Raw genomic sequence first — 19,147 nt, forward strand, 5'->3', positions numbered from 1 at the left:
GCATCTTCAGTTCAATCCAAGGGTACCCCTCTGTATGCTGATTAATCAACACTTCCAATCGTTGTGGATTTACCGTTGTGGATTATATGACTTTTTCCAATGGATTACAGACTCTGTTTCCAAGGGGTTAAAGCATTGCTACAATGGAATTACCGAGACGTTATGGAATTATAATCAACACAATGGAATTACCAAGAACATTGTGGAATTACCTTGACTTTGTTTTCCTTGCTGGATTACTCTTGACTTTTGTTTTCTTTGCTGGATTACATCAAGCTTCAAGGACAATCGAAGGCGTAAGTTCATGTTTGGAATTCATCCCCATGGACAGGTGATGATTTCCAAAGGGGGGACTGTAGTGAACTTAACCTGATGTCAAAACTAAGCCTAAGGTCAAAACCCTTGACCTTAAGAACCTTGTGGGACAGAAACTGTCATTTCATTGATTTGAATCCAGAAATACAGGTTCACCCATCCTGAGACTTTCTTTCTTGAAAATCAAGTGAAAGAACACTCTTTTTTTATTATCATTACTATTTTACAAATGTTGATAATCAAAGTGTCTTAGTTCAAACCATTTTAGATGTTGCAGTGAACTAATCAATTTTATTAACTGTGAAACAGTGTAATGATTTTTTAATCCTTATGCAAAGTTAGAGTTCATGTTAAGTCTGTTACAGAGTAATCATGTATTTTCTGATTTCTGTCTTTGAATGAGCAAGTGTGCGTTTTCCAAGGTCAGGAGTCGAAGCAGACATGTGTTGGAACAACTGTCTTGTTTACATCCTCTCAGACGTCAACGGAGGAGTTGGCACCTGTTTCTAAAACTCGCCAAAACAAAACTCTCTCTGTCTCTGAGAACAGTTTAATCTGTTCCATAACAATTCTTGCTGTTTTCTGACTTCTAGTAACCTCTTACATCACCAAACACACCCCTGTCTGGTTGTTATTGACCAATCAGGGACGATCAAATATACCGGAAATAGAGCTCTTTAAAATGCCGGTACTTCCTAGTTCTCTCAGTTCGGCGGCGCGGAGAAGTTCTGAGATGTTCGCAGTTCTGTGAAGTCGTTTGGGAGAACAGAAGTCCAGCCATGATAAGGCTCTTCTGAGTTGGATTATAACATCTTCCACCTCTGAGTGGAACTTCTGAAGGACTCCACTCATGTGAAGTCCACTTGCTGAGGTGAGCTGGTGTCGGACGGAATCTCGTCACTACTTCGGACGAGTCACAGCCATCCTATGGAGACGCTGGACAGGTAGCGTTAACTGGACCTCCATATCTGCTGATTAATCTTCAGAAAGGTAATGAGTCAAGTTCCCTACCAAGCGTACCGAGGAAAAGCTGGGTTCGGATGGAGAGTGTCGGTTCTGGTCAACACTCCCCCTCACACACCATCTTTTACTCCCTTTAAACTTCATTTCCATCTTTAAATCCTTCTATCAAGTAGAAATCCTTCCAGATAATTTAGAAATGTCTGTGTAAAGTGCTCATCCACCGCCGTGTGGATAATTGATCATAATTGTACAGTTTTCATTGATGTCTGCTGTTCTGCTGAAGAGTGGAAACAATCGCCGCATTGTTTCTCACTACCTGTAAAGCTGTTAATTATGTTGTTATTTTCATATTTTGCCAAATTAATGTAAATGTTTGATGTTAAACTTTGATTCTGTAAAATAAATGACCGCATTCATTTTGATGGGTCAAAGATAAACGACGCCTCACGTTTACATTTCATTAAATTCAATGCACGTTTTATTCAGTCCAGAAAAATGAAGAATCCGTTTTAATTGATCAATATTTCGCAGCATCTGTTCATCTACATATTTGGACACCTCAGTTTGCAAATGTCCTCTATCAGAGACTAAGACCTCACAGTCCAAGAAAGCCCAGCTGCCATTTTTTACATCTTCTCGTGTGAACTTGATGTATTTGTAGTGGACTAGGCCCATGTCAAAAACTAAGTCTAAGGTCAAAACCCTTGACCTTAAGAACCTTGTGGGACAGGAACTGTCATTTCATTGATTTGAATCCAGAAATGCAGGTTCACCCATCCTGAGACTTTCTCTCTTGAAGATTCATGTGAAAGAACACTCTCTTTTTATTATCATTACTGTTTTACAAATGTTGATAATCAAAATGTCTTAGTTCAAACCATTTTAGATGTTGCAGTGAACTAATCAATTTTATTAACTGTGTAATGATTTTTCTCATGCAAAGTTAGAATTCATGTTGAGGTCTGTTACAGATTTTTATGCATTTTCTGATTTCTGCCTTTGAATGAGCAAGTGTAAGTTGGTCCAAGGTTGGAGTCAAATGCAAAACAAGTTGTTGGAACGAACTATCATGTTTTTAGAATCCTCTCAGACGTAAATATAGAGGTTTTTGGCACCTGTTTCTGAAACGCGCCAAAACAAAACTCTCTCTGTCTGTGAGAACATTTTTGATCGTTTCATAACAATTCTTGCTGTCTTCTAACCTCTTACGTCACAAAACACACCCCGTCTGGTTGTTTCTGGCCAATGGGAGACTCCCGTATGAACCGGGAAAAAGAGCTCTTTAAATTGTCGGTACTTCCTGGTCTACTCAGTTCTGTTAGAGGTTCTGTTAGAAGTTCTGTAGAAGCTCTGGAGAAGTTCTGGGAAGCCTCTGCTCGAGATCTGTGCGGAGAAGCCCAGTTCTGTGAGAGACGGGATGATCCTGACATGACAACAGAGCTCTTCCGAGTTCCATGGGATTATAACATTTTCACTCGCCACTACTTCTGACGATTCACAGCATCCTAAGGAGACGCTGGACAGGTAGCGTTAACGGAGCTCCATATCTGCTGATTAACTTCAGAAAGGTAACGAGTCAAGTTTCCTACCAAGCGTACCGGGGAGAGCTGGGTTCTGACGGAGAGTGTCGGTTCTGGTGAACACTTCCCCTCCCATACCATCTTTACTCCCTCTAAACTTCTTTCCCATCTTTAAACTTTCTATCAAGTAGATATTCTTCCAGATATTTAGAAATGTCTGTGTAAAATGCTCATCCACATCCGTGTGGGTAAAAGATCATAATTGTACAGTTTCATAAATGTCTGTGGTGAAGCAACGGAAAAATCATGGCCGTATGATTTTTCCTGATTGATTGCTTATGTTGTTATTTTCATAATTTGCCAAATTAATGTAAATGTTTGATGTTAAATTTTGATTCTGTAAATAAATGACTGCATTCATTTTGATGGGTCAAATATAAATGACGTCTCACGTTTGCATTTCATTAAATTCAATGCACGTTTTATTCAGTCCAGAAAAATGAGGAATCCGTGTTAATTGATGAATATATCTGAGCATCTGTTCATCTACATATTTATCCACAGAGTTGATGTGGTCAGTAAAATGTTGGACTTCCTGAGATTTAATTTTAACCCAGGTGTCATCAACACGCCTGAACCAGTGACTTGGTGGTGTCCCTGAAAAGGATGTCAAGGCTCTCTTTTCTACCTCCTCCATGTACAGGTTGGCCACAATAGGAGAAACTGGAGACCCCATAGCACACCCATGTTTCTGCCTGTAATATTGCTCCCATATGTGAAGTAAGTTGACTGCAGGCACAGTTTCAAGAGTTGACACAGTTGTTCTGTGGAAAGTGTGGTCCTGCTGTTCAGAGTGGTGTCTGATTTTAATCTTAAACTGACCACCTCTACTGCATCATCTACAGGAATGCACGTAAAGAGTGATGTGACATCAAAAGAGACCATTGTTTCATCAGTCTCCATTATGACATCCCTCACCTTATGCACAAAGTCCATGGTGTTCTGTATGTGATGTTCTGAGCTGCCAACTAAAGGGATGAGTACAGACACAAGATATTTGGAAACATTGTAAGTGACAGAGTTAATCATGCTAACAATTGGTCTTAAAGGTACACCTTGTTTGTGGATTGTAGGTAAACCATACAGACTAGGTGTGGCCTCCCCTGGGTACAGTCTGTGGTACAGAAAATGGTCAGTAGCTTTGTCCTGTTCCAAAATTTTCAGGCAATCTATCAACTTCTTCTTGTAACCATTTCCTGGATCTCTTTTCAGAGGTTCATAAGTGTTCAAGTCACTAAGGAGTGTCATAACTTTCTCATGATATTCTTTCTGGTTCAAAATCACTGTGCACCTTCCTTTGTCTGCTGGGAGAATGATGGTGTTTTTGTCCTTGCTAAGAGTGGTGAGTGCATCCCTCTCCTCTCTACTGATGTTGGAAGGTGGTGGTTTGGCATTGCTGAGGCAGGCTGAAACTTTGATTCTGAGTTGTTCTGCTTCACACTCTTTAATTTTGTTGTTGAGGATGGCTGATTCTGTGGCTGTGATCATCTCCACCAGAGGAATTCTACTTGGTGCAACCACAAAGTTCAGTCCCCTGTCAAGAATCTCTGTCTCCGGCTGGGTGAGCTGTCTGTCAGATAAATTCTTCACCCACTTTTCAGTCTCACTGGCATGTAATTGTCTACTGGAGTGTTGTCTTACACTGAATGTGTTGTTATTGGAATTGTGACGGTGTTGATGAGTTATTAGTAAATTAAACTTGTTTTGTTGTCCAGTCTTGGACTTGACATGCTGTGCTAAGCGTGCCTGATCTGTACAGTCCATCACTTGCTGAAGTGTGGTCTGATCTAGGCACGTTGTTAGTTTTTGTTTAATGTGCTCTTCTTTTGCCTTCAAGGCCTCAATAGTAAAATTGGTCTGTCTCACACGTTCATTCAGCAGCTGGGTCTGTTCCTTCTGAAGGATCTTGCTTGCCCGGTGCCCACTGCAAACTGAGGTGTACCGCAAGCCCACCCACACAGACCAGTATTTGCAGTTTGACTCCCATCACCCTTTGGAGCACAAGTTAGGAGTCATCAAGATTCTGTACCACAGAGCATACAGCGTCCCCACTAATTCAGGAGCCAGGCAGAAGGAGAAATCCCACACAAGACAGGCTCTAGAGCTATGTGGATATCCTAACTGGGCCTTCTTGAAAGCAGAGAAGAAACCTAAACAGGACTCCAGTCAGCCGTCAGGTGAAAAGGAGGAACCCAGACCCAGACCAGTGGTCATTTCGTATGTTGAGAGCTTATCAGATAAACTGAGACGTTTATTTTCTAAACATAGCATCCCAGTGGCTTTTAAACCCCAAAATACAATACAGCAAAGATCCAGTCCCCCAGCACAAACAGAGTAATATTGTGTATGCTGTTCAGTGTCAGGAGGGCTGTGATCAGTCTTACATTGGGGAAACTAAACAGCCACTGGCCAAAAGGATGGCCCAGCACAGAAGAGCAACAACATCAGGCCAGGACTCTGCGGTCTACACTCATCTTCAGGCCAGCGGTCACTCTTTCAGGGATGAAGATGTTCACATCCTGGATAGAGAGGAACGATGGTTTGAGAGAGGAGTACAGGAGGCCATCTTTGTAAAAAGAAATCGTTTATCATTAAACAGGTGTGGAGGCCTCCGTGTTCAACTGTCCCCCTCTTACAATGCTGTTATTGCTAGTATCACTCAGCCCTCTGTGAATAGTAAACAGCCATCAGGGTGCTAATGATCCATCGTTAGGTTTATGGTCCTTCTTGATCATGTGAGCATCTGGTTTTGGTTGTCAGCAGCAAAACTGGTTGATCCACTCTTAGAAGGCGCTATTTATAAGACTGCGCTGAATTCAGCACCTCAGACTGAGGAAGTCTTTCGGATGAAAGATGAAACGTTTCAACATTTTTTGTTATTGTTTTGCTTTGTTTTGTTTTTTGAATGTCCAGAGGACCAGATTGAACTTTTTTAGATTTTTCTACCTGGATTATTGAGCATGCATCAGGACAAGTATTGCAATGATTTGTTACCTTTTAAATTTTTTTAATTTGTTGCATTGAATCATAAATGCAGGAAACATAACCCAAATCAAACAAAACCCAGACCCCCACCCCCCACCCCCCAAAATAAAAAAATATTATTATTATTTGTTTTTTATGAACACATTGGTGGACCGGACTAACGTCACCCGTGGGCTGGAAGTGGACTGCTGGCCACCAGATAAATAGCTCTGGTTTAGACAATCTTATAGTCCTTTCAATTAGTAATATATTGTGGCATTTTATACATGACTTATCATTTTAAATTTTGATATGAGTTGTTACATACAAAAGTCAAGTTTAATGTTGCTTCTACTATGTCTTTTAAAAACAATTGTATTCTATAAACTGGTTTTATTGTTTTATTCAAACTTTTCAATATGGGAAAGATTTGTTTAAAAATCGGTCAAATTGAAACTAAATATGATCAGGAAAAAATAATCACAGCATCAGCCATCAAACTGGTATTTTGATTGCCACTTGTTTTTCCAATAATTTTCAATTCATGTTAAGTTCTACACGTGTAGACATTTGGTAAGACAAAGTAAGGGTCTTGATACAAAAACAAGTTGTTTAGGGGAAACAAAACTGTTACAGGTTTGTGTGATGTTTGACCCCACATGTCCTTATTTAAACTGATGTTTGACCCCACATGTCTTCATTTAAACTCTTTTCCTTCTTTATTTTTTAACAAATTCTAGCCAAGAGGTAGTAAATCTTAATCGGGTTAGTTTCCTGATGCTCATGTTTGGAGAAAAGCTTGAGGTTAAGTCAAAGATTATCAAACTACTTGTTGAGCGGAAAGTTTTGTTTTTACTAAGGTCACAGTTTGAAGACAATATGCCTGCCTTTAAATTGCTGACTTATTGTTAGTTTGAGGGTTTAGAGCTAATAGTTTTTGGGGACAATTGCTAAAGGTTTCTGACCTTGGTGCTTCAGTTTCAGTACAGTCTTTGCACTCTGTTAGAAAATAATGTTTCTGTCAGTGTCTGCCAATAAATACTGTACAGACAATTCTGCAGTAACAACATAATGTCAGCAGTAAGACATTCAAGCAGAGATGCAGGAAAAATATGGGGAGAGGTTTGGAACTTTCCCACTTTCCCAACTTGCACCTAATCTTTTTTTTTTATCTCCCCATTTTTGTCTTTTTCTCATTTTTGTTTTAGAGAGCTGACCAGACAGCCACTGTACTTGTGGTTGGCCTGATGGACTTTGATTTGGCGAATGAGGCATGCCAACTGGTCATCCGGGATGTTGGAGCCCTTGAAATTCTCATTAACTTGCTGGATACAGATGTTGTCAAATGTAAAGTGAGTAGCTGTGTCAGGATTCATCAGGCAGGAACGAACCCAATAGTTGCAGGCAGGGTCTCGGATTCAGAAGATACAAAAATAAATACTTTTAATGATAATAAATTAAATAGCTGACGTAGCAGCACACTTACAAAACTGGGAATACAGATCAGATCAGGACTGGTATACAGCAGGTCAAGACAAGACAGGGTAGACCCAACAACGACGCAACAACGAGCAAGACTAACAGACAGACTTGTATACACAGACAAGACAGGACGTGATTACAAACAGCTGGCACGAGACAAGGGTGAAATTGGGTAAATGAGGAGACACACTAGGGAGTACAGACATGGAAGGCCCACTAGATGGCGCCATCCTTACAGTACCCCCCCCCCCCCCAGGACGCCCCCTGGCATCCCCAAAATAGCCCCCTCCCCAAAAAAGAAAAGACTTGGGTGTGTGGAGGGAGGAACTGCAAGGATGGAGGGCTCAATGAAATGAGGACATAAACAAACGGATAAAACTAAAACCTGGGAACTAAACTAAACACAAACAGGGAACACAAAAATGTCTGGGCAGTCAGAAGACCGTCCCTAAGCAAGTAATAGTTCCGGCGGGCGCCCGGGAGGCTGTCCAACAGGCCGGAACAGGTCAGGCGGGTGGCCAGGAGGCCATCCATTAGGCCGGACCAAGTCAGGCGGGCGACTGGGAGGCCGTCCATCAGGCAGGAACAAGTCCGGCGGGCAGCCGGGAGGCCATCCATCAGGCAGAAGCAGGTCAGGCGGGTGGCCGAGAGGACCTTCCAACAGGATGGGGCCGGTCAGGCGGGCAGCCGGGAGGTCGTCCAACAGGCCATTCTACAGGCAGGAACAGATCAGAAAGGCAGCCAAAAGACCTTCCAACAGGCCAGGGCTGGTCAGGCGGGCAGTTGGGAGGTCGTTCAACAAGCCGTACAACAAGTAGGAACAGAGCAGACAGGCGGCGGGGAGGCCGTTCATCAGGCAAGAACAGGTCAGATGGGTGGCCAGGAAACCATTCATCAGGCCGGGCCAGTCAGGCGAGCGGCCAGGAGGTCGTCCAACAGGCCAGCCATCAGGCAGGAACAGGTCAGACAGGCGGCCGGGAGACCTTCCAACAGGCCGTGCCGGTCATGCGGGCGGCCGGGAGGTCGTCCAACAGGCTGTTCAACAAGGAAGAACAGAGCAGACAGGTGGCCGGGAGACCATTCAACAGGCCGGGACCAGTTAGGCGGGCAGCCAGGATGTCATCCAACAGGCCATTCCACAGGCAGGAACAGATCAGGCGGACGGCTGGAGGACCCTCCATAACGCCGGAGCAGACCAGGCGGGCAGCCGGTGAGTCATCCACGGCGTCAGAACAGACCAGACGGTCAGACTGGACGGGACGTGGAGCCTGGACGGGGGTGGACCCAGGAGCGAGGACCACGGCAGGTAGACCAGGAGCGAGGACCTCAGCGGGCAGATCAGCGGTGAGGAGCTCAGCGGGCAGGTCAGCGGCGAGGAGCTCAGCAGGCGGGTTAGCGGCAAGGAGCCCAGCAGATGTGTCAGCGGCGAGGAGCTCAGCAGACGGATCAGCAGCGAGGAGCTCAGCAGATGGGTCAGGATGAGGAGTGGAACCAAGGCAAAGTGTGATTCCAAGATGAGCTGGACGTGGAGACCTCAAGCATATGGAACCCTCATGGAATGAAGCAGGCGTAGTGAAAGAGGTAAAGTCATCTTTGGCTGGATCTTCTGCAGTTAGATCTTCTGCGGCAGGATCTTCGGCGGCAGGATCTTGAACAGATGTGGAGCTCTGGACCAGAGGTTGTGGAAAGGAGTTCGTCTGACCCCCTCATGGCAGAGCAGGCAGGAGCGGAGTCAGTCTGGACCCCCACAACAGAGCAGGCAAGAGCAGAGTCAGTCTGGACCCCACCGATACACCTGAAGGTGGTAAGAACTCTGGACCGACCTCCACGGAGACACACAGAGATGGGGCATCAGGGCCAGTTCCCATGTACACAATAGGAGATGGAGGGGCTTCTGATCCAACTCCCACGTCAATACTCAGAAGTTAGGTGTCAGGACCAGTACTTTGGGAGATTGTGTAGGGCTGCGGAACAGGATCATGCTCTGGGACTGGGGCTGAGTCAGGCTCAGGGACCGAGACCGGTTCTGGGACTGAAACTGGTTCGGGGACTGAGACTGGGACTGAGACAGAGACTGGTTCTGGAACTGGGACTAAGACTGGTTCTGGAACTGAGGCTGGGGCTGGTTCTGGAACTGGGACCATTTCTGGAACTAGAACTGGGACCGGGACTGGTTCAGAGACTGGTTCTAGAACAGGGATTGAGACTGGTTCTGGGACTGAGTTAGGTTGTATAATAGACCTGATCTCAATCAAGATTTGATGATATGCTGGGATAGACTTGAGGCCGGGTACAGATAATAACAGTTTTTCAGCTAATGTAAGAAATGTGTTTGAACAGTCCGGGTTGCTTTTAGCTGAATAAAACAGGTTTTGAAGATTAGTGTTTATATGATGGATGTCAGAGGCACCTACCACCCATGAAGGACTTTCTGTGGTGACCTCTGCTGAGGTGATGTGGGACAGCCGTGCTGACTGTTCTCTGGGGTGGCCCCCTTTTGTTTGGTCTTTAGACGAACGGGGGATGGAGTGAGAGGTGACAAGACTGATTATCGTGGGAGCTTTGTGCGGGATTGAGGTGCCAGATTCCTCCCTCACCAGGGTCCTAGGAGGTGAGGCGTCCGGCTCGGCTCTCTCAACAGCACCGGAAAAAGATCCCAGAAACTTAGCCTCGCCGGACTGAGTTGGATCTGCAGTCGCTGTCAGGGATGTCGGCGAAGGTCCCGTGGATTGTGTCCGGTTTTGTTTTCTGCCACCCTGGCGGCGACAGTAAGAAGGGAGGGCAGGAATGAAGCAGAGCTCGTCCTCCAGCTCTGCTTCCTCCCCTGATGTCCACCCCGAGTAGCTGAGCGGCGCTGGAGATGAAGAAAAGCTTGGCTCGGGTGCCCAGTGTTCCACCCAGGGCAGAGACCTTCTCTCTTCCTCCAGAACCAGGAGAGGCGAAGACAAGACTTCAATCGCTGGGAAATGGCTACTTTGTGTTCAGACGGGTTTGGTTTGAAACCCGCCACACCGGATTACAGGCTCCCCCATCTGTGGCTCGTAACAGACAGGTGAGTAATTTTGAGAAGAATCCTGCCCGTTGGGTTCTGTGTTGGTCACGTTGTTCTGTCAGAATTTATCAGGCAGGAACAAACCCAATAGTTGCAGGCAGGGACTCGAACTCAGTAGATACAAAAATATATATTTTTAATGATAATAAATTAAATAGCTGACATGGCAGCACACTTACAAAACTGGGAATACAGATCAGATCAGGACTAGTACACAGCAGGTCAAGACAAGACTGGGTAGACCTAACGACGACGCAATAACGAACAAGACTAACAGACAGACTTATATACACAGACAAGACAGGACGTGATTACAAACAGCTGGCATGAGACATGGGTGAAATTAATTGGTTAAATGAGGAGACACACTAGGGAGTACAGACAAGGAAGGCCCACTAGATGGCGCCATCCTTACAAGCTGTACCAGAGCCGGACTTGGATTGCCAGCAAGCATGAACAGAGCTGACCCTTTGTGTGCCAACTATTGGGTAGGTAGTGTGCCTTTAAAGGCACATGACTGCACATATTCAACATTATGACATTTATGGGTGCTTTGTGGCCTGTTTGTTTGTTTGTTTTTTTAGCTTTTTGTCGACTTTAGTAGAAATGCAGCTAAACGTTCTGCTATTCTCTCAGAACAGATGGATGCCTCATGTTAGCATAGAAACAAAACATACTATAAATTTCTTCATCATAAAACAAACAGAATTGTTACTTAATCTACTCATTGTATTTTTTGTTTCCTAACTTTTTTAATGATCAGATTGGGTCTCTAAAAATCCTGAGTAAAATTAGCCACAACAGGCAAATCCAGCAGAGCATCTTAGACATGGGAGGCCTGCAGAGCATGGTAAAGAATCTGGATGCACGAGAAAATCAGCTGAAGGCTTTAGCTGCTGAGACCATTGCTAATGTGGCTCAGTTCCACAAAGCAAGGAGAGCCGTCAGGCACAATGATGGCATCAAGAAACTGGTAAGTAAATATGCAGAAAACTTTTAATTTAAAATAACACAGCATGCACTACAACCAGAATCAGAATCAGAATAAGCTTTATTTTCATTGCACCGAGATACAAGGAGAACATGTACATGCAGTTGTCCGGAAGATGGACGTAGTGCACGAAGCTGCTACTATAAATAAGCACAGCCTTTCTTATCGTTTTTCAGAATAATAATCTTATATAGGAAAAGGGAGAGAAACATGAGGGTAGATAGTGGTATTACAAAAAAGGATCTTTCACATCTTGTCTATCAGGACACGATTTGAGACATCAAAAAAACAATACTAGCAAGCACGATTAAAACATGATTACATATGCATTTGACATCAAGGTGTTGAGATTTGTCCATGAGCGTTTTTCAGATCGGCCACAGTTCTGATGATGTTGTTTCAGCTGGCAGTTCTGATAAGCTTGCACAGAAATTTGTGATAGATGAAGCTTTTGTCCTTGGTTACCCATGACCCAGAAGAAATTTGATAGTCGGCCCATCTCCAAGGCCATCAGGGAGTCAGATTCAGATAAGCTTTGATTGTTGATTTTCTTCAGGCTGACAGATTTTTTTTCTTCAGCCTTGAGTCCATCTGGACATTCTGGTTCCAAAATGGCCTAAATGTGGGAATGCATTCCACTGATCCATGTTATGAGTCTCCCTCAAGGTTGACCCCACCGTGCTGACAAGTCCCAGAAGCCGCAGGTGGCCTGCAATTCTCATAAATTGCCTCCACCTTACGGTTTAGCTAATAAATCAGCTTATTTTGAGTACTCACAGCACAAACCAAACCTTCACACTGACTTGGAAGCTTTGTAATGGCCGAAATTGCTGCCGATGTCTTCTTCAATAGTCAATTAAACAGAGCCCCGCCGATGCCAAAAAGCAGAGTCCTTGCTATCATAAATCCAAATATGTAAACGTCTTCAGCATCCTCCTGAGACAGGACTGAGAGGCACATCAACTGCCACACTCCCCATGGGTCCATGACATACCCCACAGCGTGTGTCTTAGCTGGACACACAGGTTCTCCAGATCCTTGTCATTTTGTTGAAAAAATCTTGTTGATAGAGTTGAACGCCCAGGATACCAGATCCATAATCCTAATTTACGTTTGGGAGATGTTTACCAGGCACTTCAGACACACAGAGAGCAGAGCAGGAGGAAGGAAAAATGGGAGAGGAAAGACAAAAGCAGCCACCTTGATCGAGAGCCAGAGGGAAAAAAAACAAAACAAAACAAAAAAAAAACACACACACACACACAAAAAAAAAAAACATAGAGAAAGATGCAAAAACTGATATTTTTGTTGTTAGATTAATGAAAAACTAAATTGACCAGTAGTGAGCACAAGCCAGTGCATCCAAGCCTGGGTTAATAATGAGGTTTGGAGGTTTAAGAAAATAAATATTACAGATATTTTCTGGAAAAACTCTGTTGTTGTGATAGTTGTCATATTTTGGGTTGGTTTTGTTAGTTGAGTTTAGTTTCCTGTTTGAATTTTTGTCACTTTGTATTCAGTGTGTTTTCGGTTGTCATGTTATATTATTGCCATAGAGTTCAGTATTTTTTATTGCAGTTCCTTACACACCTATGTCTCATTTGGTCACAATGCACCTGTTTACAATCAGTAATCACCCCACCCAGTTGTAGACTTCTGTTTCTAATTTCACTTGTCAGATGTCACAGTTTGCTTTATTTTCCATGTTTATTCCTATGTACTCCTTTTTTCAATCTACTTTGCATTTTATTACTGTTTGGATTCCTTCTATTTAGATTTTTATAGTCTTAGACTTTTTTGCTATTAGAATTGCCTATGAGTCTCCATTCTGTGTCCACACTACTCACCTCTAATGTTTTCTGGACTAAAGAATCAACCAGGCTGATACAGAAGCAACACATTTTCAAGCCAGGCTGTGTGGCAGCGCAAGATCGATGAGAGCTCTTGTTAAAGCTTATTTACACTGATGGTAGCATTAATAAAAACATTTACAAAAATAAAATAAAAAAAATAAAATAAATAAAATAAAATAAAATAAAAACATTTAAAAAGTGTGCTGAGATTTCAGAACAATTTATGTTTTCAAAAGGGGACCGTTGGCACAGAAGCTAGAGAAGACGAGCCTGTGAACGGAAGGTTGCCGATTCAAAGGTGTGAAAGGTGAACCACCCACACCTTCTTCCACCCTCATTTGCCCCACTCTGGGCCCTTGAGCGAGACCCTTAACCCCCACCATCTGCTCCCCTGGGTGCCCTAGATGGCAGCTCCCTGCTCTACTGGTAGCTCTAATGCTCTAATGGTAGCTCAGTGGTAGCCGAGTCTGTGACGACCCCTGAAGAAGGGAGCAGCAAGAAGAACAACAACAACAAAAACCAGAAGGTCAAGAAGAAGATATGCTGTTTTCAAAAGGCTTGACATGAACTGCCCCTTGTCTGTTTTATTTGTATTTCCTTGGTCTTTATTTCCCTCTTCTGTTCCTTTTATTGTAATTCTGCTCCTTGTAACTTCCACTCTGCTCCTTGTCATTTCTCACTCACTCCTCAGCCTGTCTCTCCAGTTACTAATCATTCACACCAGTTTCTATTCAGTATCATCCCAGGTGCACTCATCATCTCTCACCCTCAGCCTTATTTAAACCTCTCCTCTCCATCACTAAACCGTCCGATCATTGTTCTGTCAACCACAGACGACCCAGTCCTCCTCTGTTCTACCTGTTCCTGCTTTTTGCTCGATGACCCGTTCTGCCTTGTTCTTGTCTGCGCCTTGTTTTGTAAGTTTTTGCTGCCCCTCCAGCTTTTTGTTTTCTTGTTTAAATAAATTATTTTTATTTAAACCCCTGCTCTCATCATCTGCCTGCCAATGGGTCTCAAGACTGAGGATCGCATTAGAATGATCGGACCAGACCTAGCATGTTCTACATTCCTCGCCGAGTACAAGCCTGATTGTGACCAACTTTGTTGGGTAACACGTAATTATATTGACACTGTTGTCACCTCCGATGATCTATGGGAAAGGATGGTGGCTATCGAGGACTTTGTGGACATATTTACCCAATTAGAGTTAGAGGGCGATGAACCGGGGATGTTTGAACTTTTTGCTGAAGAATGGATTGAGAGACCTATTCTACGCTCTCTTCTCCTGCTGTCTGCTGCTCTGCCTCCAGTCATCCCAGAACCCTTTCTGTCCATCTATCCATCTATCCATCCATCCATCTATCCATCTATCATCCATCCATCCATCCATCCATCCATCCATCCATCCATCCATTATCTTCTGCTTGTTCTGAAGTCGGGTTTTGGGGGCAGCAGCTTGAGCAGGGATGCCCAGACATCTTTTTCCACAGCCACCTCTTCTAGCTCATCTGGGGGGACTCCATGGCATTCCCAGGCCAACCGAGAAATATAGTCTCTCCAGCATGTCCTGGGTCTTCCCTGGGGTCTCCTCCCCGTTGGAGTACCTTCTCTGAGTCAAAGAAAATGATCTCGCCTTCTGACTCACCTCCGTGTTGCTCAGTGGGTGTTATGGAGGACACCCGGATGCCATGTTGCTTAGTGGGTGTCAAAGACAACATCCCACCATTTTCTCTTCCTCCTCATTGCCACAGAAAGAGAGGTCGATGAGGGACCCAAGCCGAGTCCACCGAAACCCAAGCCCTCTCTCTGCCTAAGTCGGCCATGTCTCCAGAGGTCCTCACGTCTCCTACAGATGTCCTCACATCTGCTCCGGAGGTCCTTATTTCTGTGCCTGAGATCCTCATGTCTGCGGTCCTCACATCTGCTCTGGAGGTCCCCTTGTCTGCTCCAAAGTGTTCTATGCCCCCAGCTGCAGACCCTGATTTGGCTGAGCACCCTACTGCCATGTTGTATATACCTGCTGCAGAGCTCCTGGGGCAGAGCTCCTGGTGCAGAGCTCCTGGTCCCCTCATCTGCTGCAGAACTCCTGGTCCCCTCGACTGCTGCAGAGGTTCTGCTCCTCTCGTCTGCTGCAGAGGTTCTGCTCCCCTCGCCTGCTGCAGAGGTTCTGCTCCCTACGTCTGCTCCAGCTCTACTGGTCCCTATGTCTGCTCCAGCTCTACTGGTCCCTATGTCTGCTCCAGCTCTACTGGTCCCTACGTCTGCTCCAGCTCTATTGGTCCCTATGTCTGCTCCAGCTCTCCTTGTCCCTATGTCTGCCGCAGACTTCTGTTCCAACTCGTCAGTTGAAGATCTTCTGGTCCTACCACCTGGCAAGATCCTCATCTCTGGTCTACCTTCTGAGGCCCTCACTGCTGGTCCACCTGCTGTGGCTTCCACCGCTGGTTTGTCTGCTGTGGCTCCCACCGCTGGTTCGCCTGCAGCCATAGCCTCCCTAAGAGCCTCTCTACAAGCCACCATAATCGTCATCACTGGTCCGACTTCTGCCGTCACACCGTCCACCTTTGCCTTCCCTAGGTTCTCTTTGTCTGCCACCACAGCCTGCCCTGTGGCCTCACCTCCTGAATTCTCATCCTGCTTGGGACGGTCTTCAAACCATCCATCTGAACTCTCGAATCGCTTGGGACGGTCTCCGAACCGTCCACTTTAGAACTCATGTTTACTTTGAACGTTGCCTAGGGTCGTTCATAGAAGATTTTTTTGTTTGTTTTTCTCCCAGCCCTGTCAGTTTGGTTTTCTGTATTTTTCCTTGTTGCCGTCCGTCCTAGTGTCTCCCCTCTCCACCCAACTATCTGTTTTCTTGTATTTGGTCTTTGGGGTTGTCAGTAGCTGCCCCTTGAGTGTGTGTGTGTGTGTGTGTGTGGGGGGGGGGGGGGGGGGCACTGACATGATCTGCCTCTTGTCTGTTTTATTTGTATTTTCTTGGTCTTCATTTTCCTGTTCTGTTCCTTTTATTGTCATTCTGCTCCTTGTGTCTTCCACCGCTGGTCTCTGTCATTTCTCACCCACTCCTCAGCCTGTCTCTCCAGTCACTAATCATGCACACCAGTTTCCATTCATTATCATCCCAGGTGCACTCATCATCTCTCTCTCCCTCAGCCTTATTTAAACCTCTCCTCTCCACCACTAAACCGTCCGTTCGATCATTGTTCTGTCAACCACAGACGACCCAGTCCTTCTCTGTTCTGCCTGTTCCTGTTTTTGCTCTATAGCCCATTCTTCCTTGTACTTGTTTCCTCCTCATTTTGAAAGTTTTCGCTGCCCCTCCAGCTTTTTGTACTCTTGTTTAAATGAATTTTTTTTATTTAAACTCCTGATCTCCTCGCCTGCCTGCTAATGGGTCTCAAGACTGAGAATCGCGTTAGGCCATGTTTTCAAAGAACATACAAAACAACTTTCAGATCAAATCCCAAGCATGACTGAAAGAAGAGTATGTCATACTGGACCATACTGGTAGAACTTTTGACCTGCTGCCAGTTGTGAATGTGTTGAGAGAATCTTGAGATAAAATGTGAAAGAGAAGACTTTGTGTTGTTGTACAACATAAGGGATGTTTGCAAGACAACATGCAGGAAGATAAGCTATGTAACACATGAAATACTGTATTGCAAGATATTGTAAATATCTTAAAGTCTTATATGTGTGAATAGGTGACAACATTGCAGAGCTTTTTTTATTTGGGAAAACCATCTTGGCATTCAGCATGATCCAAATATATATATTTTTTCTTCTTTTGGCTGCTCCCTTCTTCAGGGGTAGCCACAGTGAACTAAGTCGCACGAAGACTTGGCAGTTATTTTTAAGCCGGATGCCCTTCCTGATGCAACCACCGAGCTACCACAGCCCTCTGTGTGGAGCAGAGAGCTGCTATCTAGGACACCCAGAGGAGCAGATGAGGAGGGTTAAAAGCCTTGCTCAAGGGCCCAGAGTGGGACGAATGAGGGTGGGGGCAGGTGTGGGTGCTTCACCTACCCCATCCACATTTTTGATGTTGTCAGTATCTGGGTTTGAACTGGTGATGTTCCGATCACAGGCCCACCTTCTCTAACCTCTGTGCCACCACTCTTCTTCCAGCATGATCCAAATATTACTTGTTCAAAATTTAAGACGTATAAAATCTGTCTGTAACAGCTCTGCTCTGTACAGCAGTGTGAATGTTGGTTCATTTGTTGAAAATGGCGGAGTGCCTGCTGGGTTCAAAAGATGCAATGTCTCTTACATTCTCCGAGCAGCCTTTCTGTTTGTTGACAGAGGGACCTGTGATTAAAGCCTTCAGGGCTTGTATATTTTCTTCAGCTTCAAATTGGATGTTCTCATGTTCAAGTCACTGACAGAGGCAGATTAATTTTATGTTATTCTACGAGACCACCTTTGAACTGTGCAGTCAGTGTGTAACAACTTCACCTGTTCTGCCTAACTGCTCAGGAGCTTTGGATTAGATCACTGAATGAAGGCAATAAACCGTCACATTGAGCTTTTCAGGTCTAACTTTAACGTCAGTGCTGACACTTTTCCACTTCTTAGATCTTTGCTGTTTTCACCTTTCCAGAGCCAATGGCAATAGAAGTTTAATCACCCTCTTAATCATGGCTAATAGCTTGCTGTTCTCATCTGGAACCATCCATTATCATCCAAACCATCCATTATCATCCAAACCTACTGAGAATTCATGTCAGGGTCACAGAGTTTTTCCAAATGTGTTCCTGGAGGTTTTCTGAAGAAATGCCTCTCGTTTGCAAACGCTTTTCTGTTTGTGTTTGTCCATTCATAAGTCTGGGGCCCTCTCTGATCAGGTTAAGCTGCTGGACTGTGTCCCTAGTTCAGCCAACCTCAATGCAAACCTGGTGAAGGATGTGGACGTGGCCCGCTGTGGGGTCTTGGCTCTGTGGAGCTGCAGCAAGAGTACCAAAAACAAGGAGGCCATTCGTATAGCCGGGGGCATCCCTCTACTGGGTCATCTGCTCAAATCTTCACATGAGGACATGCTTATCCCTGTTGTGGGCACCCTGCAGGAATGTGCCTCAAAGGTGAGGGCAGCCACGTGAGTCAGACATGCTCTGTTCTACAAAACCTGAAGGTTTGAGTCAAAATGTTTTTCTTCTTCTTTTGGCTGTTCCCTCTTCATCAAGTCCTCCTCCATCTCACTCTGTCCTCTACATCTGCTGTCCTCACTCCGTTTACTTCCATGTCCTCTCTAACTGCATTCTTATAGTTGCTCTTTGGCTTTCCATTTTGTCTTTGAATCACAAAGTAAATAATTATAAACAAAGTTCATGATATAGCTCTTCATTGATTAAATAAATACTATTAGGCCACACAAAAACATAAAATATAGACTAGTGACACCACTTTAAGCTTTTTTTGTTAAAGGTTATATAATTTGTATTTTTTAATAATTGTTTATTTCTGTGATTTGTTAACTAAACAAGATTTTAAGTGTAACTGACAGTTTTGAGACAGTAGTAGACACTTCTAATTCACTGAACAGTTGATTTAACAGCATTTTCCTTTCCCTGCAGACTGTTTTGAAGTTTTAAATTTATTGTAGTGATATTTTGAATGAAGCCTCGCATCCAAGCTGTTTGTGTTTTTTTTTTTCTTTTCAATCGCTTGTAGGGACTCAGATTACAAATGAACACATAAACTCATTTTCTCCCCATGAGCTGAAATAAAAAACAGCATTTTGTTGTCAGGTTTTTAATCAACAATTTGCGCCAAGGATGTGAAGACTGACAGATTTGTGCAGTTCAGTTTGATGTGGCTTTTGAACTATATATAGATGTGTCTGTTTGTTTTTGTACCAGAAACATCTGAACCATATTTTATAATAAAAGATTATGCAAACAAGTTTGTTTTAACATGCATCACTTTATAAAACATGGCATAA

At 44.3% G+C, this 19,147-nt stretch overlaps 1 protein-coding gene across 1 annotated transcript in view; it reads left to right on the top strand.

The window, feature by feature from the left end:
* odad2 (outer dynein arm docking complex subunit 2) overlaps nucleotides 1-19,147 on the top strand; it is a 394,037-nt gene that overhangs the window by 197,318 nt on the left and 177,572 nt on the right. The window contains 3 exon segments of the mRNA XM_037694246.1: nucleotides 7,031-7,174; nucleotides 11,120-11,329; nucleotides 18,054-18,287. Of these exon segments, the coding sequence (XP_037550174.1) occupies nucleotides 7,031-7,174; nucleotides 11,120-11,329; nucleotides 18,054-18,287 (588 nt within the window).

The sequence above is a fragment of the Nematolebias whitei genome, chromosome 20, assembly GCF_014905685.2.
Source record: "Nematolebias whitei isolate Nwh7 chromosome 20, NemWhi1, whole genome shotgun sequence".
In the NCBI taxonomy this organism is placed as follows: domain Eukaryota; kingdom Metazoa; phylum Chordata; class Actinopteri; order Cyprinodontiformes; family Rivulidae; genus Nematolebias; species Nematolebias whitei.